We start from the raw sequence: 12,895 nt of genomic DNA, 5'->3' as shown, positions 1-12,895 counted from the left end.
GGTCAGGTTTTTTTCAGGTCTGGGTCTTTAATCACATTTAATTGGTTGTGGCTCGGAAAAAAATGATACGGGTTCGGTCCAGGCCGGGTCAGATTTTTTAGGTCCGAATGCAACTCTACTTCTAGGTCATTTTGGGACAGCAGTGGGTGGACTTCTTCAGGTTGTGTGTTCAGATGGGTTTTCCTTGTCGTTTTTCGGTTTAGGGTCGGGTTAGAATCAGAATCAGCTTTTTTATCATTGTACTGAAATACAGTGAAATTATTAGCATTATTATTATTAGCTTTGATGTTCAGGTTGTGGTCAGTAACTGTTCCGTCTCATGTCGTACTTGGTGAATAAAAGGCGAAGTCCTTCCTGTCAGCAAGTTAAGGAACTTAATAAATATGGAGTGATGTAAATAGACAGCGACTCCATAGAAGGCGTTGACGTTAGCTTCGAATGTGATGTCACATGTCCTCCTAAATGAAAGCTTAGCTTTTTTTGGCCCAGTTCGCCACTGGTTTTTAAGCACTTTTTTTTTTTTTTTTCATTTAGCTTTTATTTATACAGGTAGTCTCATTGAGCCACGAGAACTCATTTTCAAGAGAGACCTGTTTTAGGGAGCACATGGTGGGGGTTAAGGGCCTTGCTCATGGGCCCAGAGTGGGGCGACTGAGGGTGGGGGCAAGTGTGGGTGTTTCACCTACCCCACCCACAATTGTCGATGGTGTCGGGGCCGGGGCGTGAACCGATGATCTTCGGATCACAGGCCCACCTCTCTAACCTCTGCGCCACCACATGACAGAGTTAAATTATGATTTGTTACAAATGTTGAGAGAACGGGCTTTTCTGTTCTTTTTAGATATGTAGCAACCAGTGGCGGACGGACCATCGGGAGCACCGGGACATTTCCCGATGGCCTGGCCTGCTCAGTGGTCACAGAGGGATTGGACGAATGGTTCGGTTCGCACTTAATCATTTAAAATAAACAATCTGCTCTTGGTAGCAACCATTACTCATTATTTCTTTTTCTCTCTTGCACTTTTAGCAGCAGTGTCACTTTAATATTTCTACTTACGGTAAATGTCTTCTCTGACTTGCACACATTCTGGACTTGGCAATCTATTTTTGATATTTCTCTGGGGTGTGTGGAAAAACTGTGCACCCATCACCATTCATTTTATTGTGCAGGGTGGCCCCTGTGGATGCATCCTTCAGCAAGTATGAGAGGAATATGACTGCTTTTGTTTCTCTTCTGGCCAGGAGACTTATTTTATGCAGATGGAAGGATCCACATCCCCGGCATATGAACACTGGATAAGAGAAGTTATGTGTCATGTTCATTTGGAAAAGATTCAAAATACTCTGAAAGGATATGTTGGGAGATTTTGGGACACTTGGCAGCCATTTATATCTTTGAAAGTATGTCAAAGTCTGTCTGATGCATTCATGTCTGTGTAGCAGATGTGGTATGGGAGGGGATTTTGTTGTATGTTTTTTTATGTGTTCTAAAAAACAAAATCAATAAAAAGACTCATTGAAAAATGTCTTCGCTGAGATTCTATGCTTGTCCAATTCTACCATATTTGTTTACCTACACAGACTACAGCCAGCCTAATGTACGGTAGGTTGTTTAAGTGACTCAAACTGGTTATGGTGGAGTCAGCTTCGTTTATATTTAAAAGCATTCCCACATTTCAGAACTGCGTATCGATACGGATGGAAAATGATCTGTTTAAACTGTAGCATTTGTTAAACCTCAGAATAACCCTTAGTTTGATTTCATACTTTGCAATCAGTGGCTTTAACCCTAATAACTGTGACTTGAGCCCCCTCCTAAAAACTCCAGTTCATAAAGCAGCACCCGCCAATAGAAGGAGCTCCTACTGCATATACAAGATCTAAGGTGAAAGACAACGTGAACGCTTGGCACTAGGTTTAAGTTTTTCTTTTTTTACCTAAGTTTTTATACAAAAAGTGAAATATGTCTCATTGGCACGACTCTCCCCTCCGTCTCTCAGTGGATCTCGCTCAGCCAAACCCTCAAAGTTGATGTGCGCTCACGTTCAAACTTTTGGTCCGTAACGTACACAATACATGTTTTACATCGACAAAAATAATTCTGCAATGTTAAAAAATAGAATACAAAGCTCTAGTCTCGGTGTGCAAATAAACAGAAGACATAACGGAGATACAAACCGGATTCCCAAAAAGTTGGGACACTAAACAAATTGTGAATAAAAACTGAATGCAATGATGTGGAGAGGGCAAATGTCAATATTTTATTCGTAATATAACATAGATGACAGATCAAAAGTTTAATCTGAGTAAATGTAACATTTTAAAGGAAAAATATGTTGATTCAAAATTTCAGTGTCAACAAATTCCAAAAAAGTTGGGCCAAGTAGCAATAAGTGGCTGGAAAAAGGAAATTGAGCATAAAACGAACAGCTGGAAGACCAATTAACACTAATGAGATCAATTGACAACATGATTGGGTATAAAAAGAGCTTCTCAGAGTGTCAGTGTCTCTCAGAAGCCAAGATGGTAAGTGGATCACCAATTCCACCATTGTTGCGCAGAAAGATAGTGCAGCAATACCAGAATGGTGTTACCCAGCGTAAAATAGCAAAGACATTTAAGTTATCATCATCAACCGTGCATAACATCATCAAAAGATTCAGAGAATCTGGAACAATCGCTGTGCGTAAGGGTCAAGGCCGTAAAACTCTACTGGATGCTCGTGATCTCCGGGCCCTTAAATGTCATTGCACCTCAAACAGGAATGCCACTGTCAAGGAAATAACAGAATGGGCTCAGGAATACTTCCAGAAAGCATTGTCAGTGAACACAATCCACCGTGCCATGCTCCGTTGCCAGCTGAAACTCTACAGTGCAAAGAGGAAGCCATTTCTAAGCAAGCTCAGACGTTTGCACTGGGCCAGGGGTAATTTAAAATAGAGTGTGGCAAAATGGAAGACTGTTCTGTGATCAGATGATTCACGATTTGAAGTTCTTCATGGAACACTGGGACGCCATGTCATCCGGACCAGAGAGGACAAGGATAGCCCAAGTTGTTATCAACGCTCTGTTCAGAAGCCTGCATCACTGATGGTATGGGGTTGCATGAGCGCTTGTGGCATGGGCAGCTTGCATGTCTGGAAAGGCACCATTAATGCAGAGAACTATGTTCAGGTTCTAGAACAACATATGCTCCCATCTAGACGTCATCTCTTTCAGGGAAGACCCTGCATTTTTCAACACGATAATGCCAGACCACATTCTGCAGCAATCACAACATCATGGCTACGTAGGAGAAGGATCCGGGTACTGAAATGGCCAGCCTGCAGTCCAGATCTTTCACCTATAGAGAACATTTGGTGCATCATGAAGAGGAAGGTGCGACAAAGAAGGCCCAAGACGATTGAAAAGTTAGAGGCCTATATTAGACATGAATGGGACAGCATTCCTATTTCTAAACTTGAGAAACTGGTCTCCTCTGTCCCCAGACGTCTGTTGAGTGTTGTAAGAAGAAGGGGGGGATGCCACACAGTGGTAAAAATGGACTTGTCCCAACTTTTTTGGGATTTGTTGACGCCATGAAATTTGGAAACAACAGATTTTTCCCTTAAAATGATACATTCTCTCAGTTTAAACTTTTGATCTGCGATTTGTGTTCTATTCTGAATAAAATATTAGATGTTGGCACCTCCACATCAATGCATTCAGTTTTTATTCACAATTTGTTTAGTGTCCCAACTTTTTTGGAATCCGGTTTGTATATTCAAGGGACATCAAAAGCATGAATACTGTAGATGAAGTGCAAAATGATGTCGACCCTCCCTTTAACCCCAGCACCCTCTCCCGACCCAACCCTACAGGCCCGGCTCTCCTGTACACACGGGCATTCTGGGATATCATATAATGTATATGTGCTCTATGGTCACTGAATAAGACAATCAGCTAAAAGAAAAGTACAAATGGTGGCCAGAAATGGCTTCCACTGGCTGAGGTTGCTTTCTATCAGCATGTACCATGTTAGACAGTCAGTTCCACTTTACAATGTTAGATCATAGAAAAGGCTAAGGGCTCCAAGGATCGGTCATCTCCTGTCCTCTCGCTGCTTCTCCGGCCTTGATTGTGACTTGCACTGTTCGCTCTCTCAGAGCTCCGATAGACAAACGCGTCAGAATTAGGGAATTCTACCAAACTGTGGGATTTCCCTTCATTCTCACTAAAACTCCTTCATTTTCCACCTTGGTTTCCTTCCTCTCCCTGTCTCATGGCGGGTAAGGTTTTCTGACTTTGTGCATGTATGTGTGAGATGTGTTTTGGTAGGTGTGTGTGTGTGGGTACATGTGTGTTAATTATACGACGAGGTGTGTTTCACACGTGAGTCTGCATTCTTTGTGTGTGTCGGCTGTGGGAGTAGTCAGAGTGCTGCGATGTGTAGGAGAAGCGAGTGGAGCTACCGTACTTCCCGAGCCCAGTCTCTGATCCGGAGGGAGCCGGGCCTCCGGGGCTGACCCCGACCCCGGGGCTCCCCACCCCGGATCCCACCCCATACATCTCATAGGAGGGGCCGGCCTCCAGAGGGGCCAGGCTGGACGGTGCAAAGCCCATGCGGTAGGTTTGGTAGTGCGAGGGGTATCCGTAGTTGTCGTAGGCCAGCTGGGAGGTGGAGTCCAGGAGGCTACAGTCTCCTGGGAAGTCACTGGCTGCGGGGGCAGGGTTAGCTGGGGGCTGCTGGCTCTGACTCCCGCGGGTGAACGTGTTGAACTGGGCATAGCTGATGTGGGACAGTCTGGACGGCGGTCGGGGGTCATAACAAGCCTGTGGGCGCCCAGGGGAGGTGAGGGGGCCGGGAGGACCGGGAGCTCCTCCGCTGGCAGTGGCCCCCGAGCCTCCGGTGCTGCTGCTGATGGATGCAGCGCCCCCCGGTGTTCCTCCAGGGGAGCGGTAGTCGGAGTAGTGCATGGTGGAACGGGACCCGGGCAGGACTTCGTCTTGAGTGGAAGCTCGGACGTTGTAGTACCCGTTGGTGGGGTCCTGGAAACACAACGACATGAGGCTGAACGGGCTTTAAGAACAAAGATTTAAGATGCTGTTTGAAAAAGGAGATTTTTACAAAAAGAAATGGAAACTTGCTTTAGAATAACTGGGACTGATGCACATTTTTTAATATAAAAAATCTCTGAATTTTCTGTGATTTGGTTTATTTTTTACATTGAAATGTCTGTAAATCTGTCATTTATGGTGTTGTGTTGTAGGCTAATGTTAAGCGATATTCTCAACTTAATTATTCTTTCTTTTTTTACAATTATTATGATCTAAAATCTCTCCTGTTTGATTTTGTCTGGATTAGTATTTTGTTGCACAGAATTGGGAAAAAACATTTTGCTGAAGACAAAGTTTGCAAAAATCCCAATTAAATCAATTGTACTTTGGAAAACACAAACACATCCAACCATTTATGAAGCTCTAAAGCTCTATCATACAAAGTTTAAATTGGTCACACAAAGGTAGACTTTGCATGACTAAGCTGACTTTTTCATAAATAGTTTTTAGTTTTTACACAAGTTTAATTCAGCTTTCATTGACTTTTCAACAATGTTTAACTCACAGCTGATGTAACATTAACTTTTCATAGGTCTAAAATTTGAAATCTTGTGCAAACAAACTCTTGTTAGTCCCACAACTCTTCTTGGTACATACTGTATTTTTCAGCCTATAAGTCGCGGGGTGTTTTTTGTTTGTTTTTTTGCATAATTTGCATACCCTGTGACTTATACGCCGAAGCGACGTATTTATGGATTTTTCCCATATTGATAAACCAATTTTTGGCTGAGATATGACTGTTTTCATTCATTCTGACTGAAAATATTGAACACTACCATTTTCAGCCACTAGACGGCACTCGAGTAGTATGGCATGCCGTTGTGTCATGCAATAGGTTAAAGAGACTATTAATGACACAATCGGCTTGCCACAGCCTTCCACCTTTGTCCAGCTCACCTGGAGCAACCGTCAAATCAGCTTCATTTCGCTGCACCGCCCCGGTGAAATGCAGCTGACTTGACCATTAAAGTGCATTTATTAAGCAAACGTTACACCGAGACACACCTTTACTATAAAGTCGAACAAACAAATAATTGTTTGAGATGCTTATCTTGTTAAATTTTGAAGAAATGCAGTGAGTCTTCCCTCTGCGCGTTTACTTCCGCATATCGTCTTTTGAAATGCAGCTGATTTGACCATCAAAGTGCATTTATTAAGGAAACGTTACTGTGGTGGCTATTCTTGCTTCATCATAAGCTCCAAAAAGTTTGAGACAGAATAGCCTTGTGGAGGAGGTTCTCGACGCATAACAAAATATATAAGCACTCGCGGAGAGATTTCTTGTTTCAAAAGTTCTGCATTTAATTTCCTTGTTGAATTTAACAAAATATTATCGAGTTGACTTCTTACAAATCTCAAAAATTAAACAATTTGTGTGTGGTAAAGAAAACTGTTTCACGCCTCTCTCCTTCACTGCAAAAAACAACAATCAGCCCTGCAGCAGCTGAATTCCCCTTTTTAATCACTGCCTCCGCTGATCCCACTAGAGGGAGCCATAAACAACTAAATAAGAAGAAACATAATAGCTCTTCTGCAATCTGTAATATTTAACATAGTTTTAGATCAATATTCATCATTTTGCAAATAATTAATTCATTCAATACTTAATGGGCTCCAACAGTTACACTGAGACACACTTTTGCTATAATTTTGAGTAAACAAATAATTGTTTAGGTGTTGATCTTGTTAAATTCTTGTTAAAGTCCTCCTGTGCGTGTTCCCGTGGCCACCATTTGGCAGCCAATTGATTTTTGGCACAACACTGGCCCACATTTCCAGGTCGTCAGTGGTGACACATAATTGATGCGACGTGTACGGCAAAGCAATGTATTTATGTTTTTTCCACTTTATTAGACATATTTGGACTGATGTGACGTGTCCGGCGGAAAATACGGTAATTGGCTTTTTTAAATGTATATGAATGTTTCTGTTCAGTGCCCTGAGACGACTTCTGTCGGAACTTGGAGCTATAGAAATAAACTGAATTGAACAAAGTGTACTGTTACTATTATTCTAGTAATTATTCTACAATAATTTTTGCATTTTATACCAACCCTACATGTAAAGCTTTTACTGCTCTGAATTGTTGCCTTCACAATGCCAACAAGAGTAGTCCAGTACCTGGACCGTGTTCTTCGTGAGCCCTGCTCTTTTCTGCGAGCAGCTTGTGCTCTTGTCTACAAATGTGTTTTTAAAGGCAGCTGGACATTTCTGTGTTATGCTGCTTTCACAGATGTAGAAATTAGATGTTTGTAGGAGAACTGATCCCAGGTCAGAGCATCACAGAGTGTGTCTGTTTGAACAGGTGCTGACTATTTTTGCACAGTAAAATGTGAAGTGTTATTTGTGAATGTAACGTTATAATACTGCGGTGTCTGACGAGGGATGTGGGTTTATGACGGTTCAGTTTAAGGCTGTTCGTCAGTCTCTTTACTGAAAGTCATCCAGAACTTTTTTTTGAGGAAAAAAGTGTTTAAAAACTGTTCAATGACTTTTGACAACTTTTCTTTAACCATCTTTGCTTCTCAAAGACTCAGACAGACAGATACAGGTTTTTTTTTTAATGATTATTATTATTTATATCAAAGTTACAGCCTGTTACCAACCATGTTAGAAAATTATGCAGCCCTGAAATTCAAGAATTAATGTATTTTTTAATCAAATAAATAAAAATTAACAAGTCATGACAATCCATTGCTTTGGATAGACTAGCTGTTAGCTCAGAATTTAACTATTTCTCTGAGCTGAGGTCGTTCAATCAGCTATCTGCAACAGGTAAGATGTTTTCTCCACAGACGGGGGTGTCAAATGTTACAAAAGGATGCAGGGATGGAGTGGAGACCCTGGCGGAAGAAACCTGTACTGTGAAGTGTACTGCAGCGGGAGGGGTTTCCAGGAGCTCTGCACCGTGTCTCATGGACTATGAAACGTGTGCAGAACTAAACATCCCACAACCGCTAGCTGACTGTTCAGCATCGGATGTAGCATAAACATCCTTAAACTGGAAGTCTTAACGGCCTTAAACCTCCACGTTAAAAGCTCTTTTGTTCTTCTCTGGCAGGATTCTGCCGTCTCGTTGTTTTTCTACGCTGCTTTGGTGCTTCACTGAGGGAAACTAAATCGAGTCGTGGCTGAAGAGGCTGTCAGGGCGATCGAACCCACGTCCTGCGGTGTATTCATTTCTGTTTCTGTGTTTGGAGGCAGCTCTTCTCCAGTTAAACGGACAGGTTTGTTTGCCTCTCACAGATTATTCGTGGGATGGGGGCATGGAGGTTTGAGAGGAGCGTTTTGGCAGCTTCGTACTTCATCACCCAAGTTTTCAGGAAGTCAAAACATACACAGTAATTTCTGGTGTAAAAGCCACTACATTTATCTCATGCTTTGGACTCATGTCATCTGGTGGTTGATTCTGGTACTACAACTAGAGCTGCACACGACCAAGAGCTGGGGACAGTTACAGATGGTTAATTGTAGACGGCTGTGGCTCATACACCAGCATGTCTTCTTTATGTGCAAAACTGTCCTTTTATTTAAATGTAATCTATGCGGCTTACAGTGAGGTGTCTACGACAGAGCTTTAAGGCCATGCAAAAAATAAAAATTAAAAGCCATAAAATTACAAGAATAAAGTCGTACGAGACTTTTTTTTTATTTTTATTTTTGCAGCTCTCATTTATTTTTTTGCACAAGTTGGATCCACAACGCGACCTGTCAATCAATCCAGTAGGCGTGTCAGCAAATGACCAATCCGAAGCTAAATGAGTCGTAATATTATCGGAACTCTGAGCTTCAGATTGGTCATTTGCTGATACGCCTACTAGATTGATTTACAGGTTGTGTCGTAAATCCGACTCGTGGGAAATAAATAAATAAACAAGACCTGTAAAAAAACAAACATGTCGTACGACTTTATTCTCATAATATTAAAACTTCATTCGACGTTATTCTAGCAATTTTATTTTAGATAAAAGCTTTTATTTTTTTTTTTTTTTTAGCGTGGCCCTAAAGCTCCATCGTAGGTTTGTTCTATAGACCGGCAATTACAGTAAATGATTCACAACACCACAATGGGAACAACATATTTTGGTTAGTAGTGTGCTCAAATGTTAAACAGACAGATGTTAGATCACATCTGCTTCCTGAACAGAAAACGGCGATGGATGGTTTCGTCTGCAGGCTCACCTTCAGGTCGTACTCCTGCCGGGTGTCCAGGGTGTCGCTGCGCATGTCTGACTTCAGCTCGATGTCGTCTTTAAAAGGCTGATTGGAGGGAGAGAAGGACACAGAAGGGAGAAACTAAACCGTCAAACAACGAAAAAACAAAAGGGAAAGGAGTGAAGAGGGGGCGATAAAACACAAGAAGGATGGAGCGAACAGAGCGTGAGAGGAAAAAAAAAAGAGAGAGAAAATGGGATTAAGAGTTAAAATGAGAGCGAGTTAAAGAGGAAATCTGGTTTTAGTATAAAGTACAGTACGGGAACAGAGTTCTCCTCTGTAAAAACAGACAGCAGCCCAAACACAAACACCCGCCGCTCACCGAGTACATGGCCTTGACCATACGTGAAGCTGTGGAAACGCTGCCCGAGTCCTCCTCTAAGCTGTGGGTCTCCTTGTTTATGGTCTCCACCTTGATGTCGGGTTTACCCAGCGTGACCCCGCGCCGGCCTGGAAAACAAACAGCCGGGGTGAACACAGCTGGACACACTCTTCAGTTAAGAGGTTCCTCATCAGCTGGGGGACCAAACTGCTCAGAGGAAGTCGAGCTTATATTCAGTTTAAACAAAAACTGTGAGAAAGATCTAAACCTGGACGAAGACATGACTAAAGTTTGAACACTCACTGCCTTTGCGCTGCCGGTAGAAGATAAGGACGAGAATCAGCAGGAAGATGAAGAGGAGGATGGTGGAGCCCACCGTCCCAACGGCTATGATCCCCACTGGAACCTCTTCTGTGGCGACAGGAGGAGAAACAAAAAGAGGAAAGTTTGGCTCTCTGTTGTCTCAGTAGTCCTGCAGTGTGAACGCGGTCCAGTATGCAGTTTGAAACCAGTTGAGAATCGGACCAGACAAGCCAACCCAGTTTTCTAAGAGGTCCAACAAGACATGGAGATCAGCTGAGCCAGAAGTGGAGTCAAGACTTCAAGGACAGACGTGTTTGTTCAGTTAGTGTTTATGTGCAGCTCATTTACATTTAAACATGAGTGTTGTTTGTACTGTGATGACATCACAACCCAGACTAATGAATATAAAAGACACTGTTACATTGAAGATAATATTTGGAGTGTTAACAGCTTTTTCATATATTTTACTAATAAAAGTCCCTCACTACTTCACGGTTCAACGTTTGTGGACTCACTCTATTGCGGTTTGTGAACGTAAAGGCTATAATATTGTACAGGACATGATTGTCTACTTTAATATTACTCACTGGTCGTACAGTAAAAAGTTAATAAAAAAATAATATACTTTGGACAGGTGCTGCCATTTTAGTTTTCTCTCAGTAAGCCTCAACTGTATTCCTGCTCTTAAAAACTACATTTCCCAGAAGCCAATAGGGCCCCGCCCAGAAACCCTGTTTCCTTCGACTGAAAAGTTAGAGGGAACATTTTGATCTGACGGGCGTCCAGTGGATGCAGAGAGCCGCATGGAACTCAACGAACTGGACCAGAACCAGATCAAAACCAGATCTCAAGACCCATCAGTGAATCTTGAAAGCTGGTAGCCGGCGCACGAGGACTTCCAAGCGGGATGCGCGCAGCTGAAAGTCCAGGGCTGTTTCCAGAGCCCATCGGGACTTTTTTCATCCAGACTTGGACTCAATCAACCACGTCTGGTCCGAGCCAGCCAACAGAAGGTCTGCCCCACCCCCACCCCCAAAATGCTCATTGATGCTCATGGGCTGCACTGAACCAGACCAGACTCAGCGGTGAACCCGAGAGCTCTTAGCCGGCCCACGAGGACCTCAGAGCGGGGACGTGCCGCCAAAGGTCCAGGGCTCCATCTGGAGCCCACTGGGACTTTTTTCATCTCTTGGGTCAGACCGGAACCAAGTTGCTCCTGTTCGGAAGAGCCTGGTAAGTAAAATTTAGTAGCTACAGAAGTATGTTGTTAAAATTAGTAGGTTTAAGAGTTTAGATCAGGGGTCTGCAACCTTTACCATCAAAAGAGCCATTTCTGCCTCTTTGTTCACTAAATTAAACGTGACCAGAACCACAATACCTGCTACAACTGGGATTCTCAACTGGTGGCCCACAGACCACTTTAAGTTTGTTGGAGGGCACTTTTCTGGACCGTAGGTGTGATTTAATAAAACTAAAAAAATCTAATGATTTTTAACATTTACTGATAATTTTACATTCTAAGACCAAATAAAAGACGAGATTCTTGTAAAGAAGAAAAAATATATAATTTTTGCCCAGTTTCTAAAAACAAACAATAAACTATGCAGTCTTATGTGATTTTTTTTAAACTGTAAAACAATTACATATCCTACTTTAAAGAAATAATGCATAAAGTGAAAGTGAAAGTATCCAAAAAAGTTCAATCTGGTCCTCTGGACATTCAAAAACAACAAAAAACAAAACAAAGCAAAAAAATGTAGAAACGTTTCGTCTCTCATCCGAGAGACTTCCTCAGTCTGAGGTGCTGTTTTCAGCTCAGTCTCTTAAATAGCACCGTCTCAGAGTGGATCAACCAGTTTTGCTGCTGACAACCAAAACCAGCTGATCACATGCTCAAGAAGGACCATCAGCCTAACAATGGATCATTAGCACACTGATGGCTGTTTACTATTCACAGAGGGCTGAGTGATACTAGCAATCACAGCATTGTAAGAGGGGGACAGTTGAACCCGGAGGCCTTCACCCCTGTTTAACGATGGACGATTTCTTTTCACAAAGATGGCCTCCTTTACTCCTCTCTCAAACCATCGTTCCTCTCTGTCCAGGATGTGAACATCTTCATCCCTGAAAGAGTGACCGCTGGCCTGGAGATGAGTGTAGACCGCAGAGTCCTGGCCTGATGATGTTGATCTTCTGTGCTGGGCCATCCTTTTGGCCAGTGGCTGTTTAGTTTCCCCAATGTAAGACTGATCACAGCCCTCCTGACACTGAACAGCATACACAACATTACTCTGTTTGTGCCGGGGGACTGGATCTTTGGGATGAACCAGTCTTTGCCGTAATGTATTTTGGGGTTTAAAAGCCACTGGGACGTTATGTTTAGAGAATAAACGTCACAGTTTCTCTGATACTCCCTCAACATATGGAATGAACACTGGTCTGGGTCTGGGTTCCTCCTTTCCACCTGATGGCTGACTGGAGTCCTGTTTGGGTTTCTTCTCTGCTTTCAGGAAGGCCCAGTTAGGATATCCACATTGCTCTAGAGCTTGTCTTGTGTAGGATTTCTCCTTCTGCCTGGCTCCTGAGCTAGTGGGGACGCTGTCTGCTCTGTGATACAGAGTCCTGATGACTCCTAACTTGTGCTCCAAAGGGTGATGGGAGTCAAACTGCAAATACTGGTCTGTGTGGGTGGGTTTGCGGTACACCTTAGTTTGCAAATGTCCTCTATCAGAGACTGAGACCTCACAGTCCAAGAAAGCCAACCTGCCATTTTTTACATCTTCTCGTGTGAACTTGATGTATTTATCCACAGAGTTGATGTGGTCAGTAAAATGTTGGACTTCCTGAGATTTAATTTTAACCCAGGTGTCGTCAACATACCTGAACCAATGACTTGGTGGTGTCCCTGAAAAGGACGTCAAGGCTCTCTTTTCTACCTCCTCCATGTACAGGTTGGCA

At 42.8% G+C, this 12,895-nt stretch overlaps 1 protein-coding gene across 1 annotated transcript in view; it reads right to left on the bottom strand.

Annotated features, from left to right (window-relative positions):
• Positions 1–3,885: 3,885 nt before the first annotated feature.
• Positions 3,886–12,895, bottom strand: part of kirrel1a (kirre like nephrin family adhesion molecule 1a) — a 77,160-nt gene continuing 68,150 nt past the window's right edge. Inside the window, exons 12-15 of the mRNA XM_037675086.1 lie at positions 9,938–10,045; positions 9,635–9,762; positions 9,280–9,357; positions 3,886–5,028 (exon numbers count right to left, since the gene is read on the bottom strand). Of these exons, the coding sequence (XP_037531014.1) occupies positions 4,366–5,028; positions 9,280–9,357; positions 9,635–9,762; positions 9,938–10,045 (977 nt within the window). The 3' untranslated portion in view covers positions 3,886–4,365. The remainder of the gene's footprint in view (positions 5,029–9,279; positions 9,358–9,634; positions 9,763–9,937; positions 10,046–12,895) is intronic.

Source organism: Nematolebias whitei, chromosome 1 (assembly GCF_014905685.2).
Source record: "Nematolebias whitei isolate Nwh7 chromosome 1, NemWhi1, whole genome shotgun sequence".
Lineage (NCBI taxonomy): Eukaryota > Metazoa > Chordata > Actinopteri > Cyprinodontiformes > Rivulidae > Nematolebias > Nematolebias whitei.
Note: the sequence above shows the minus strand (reverse complement) of the source record. Positions and strands in the feature narration are given on the sequence as shown.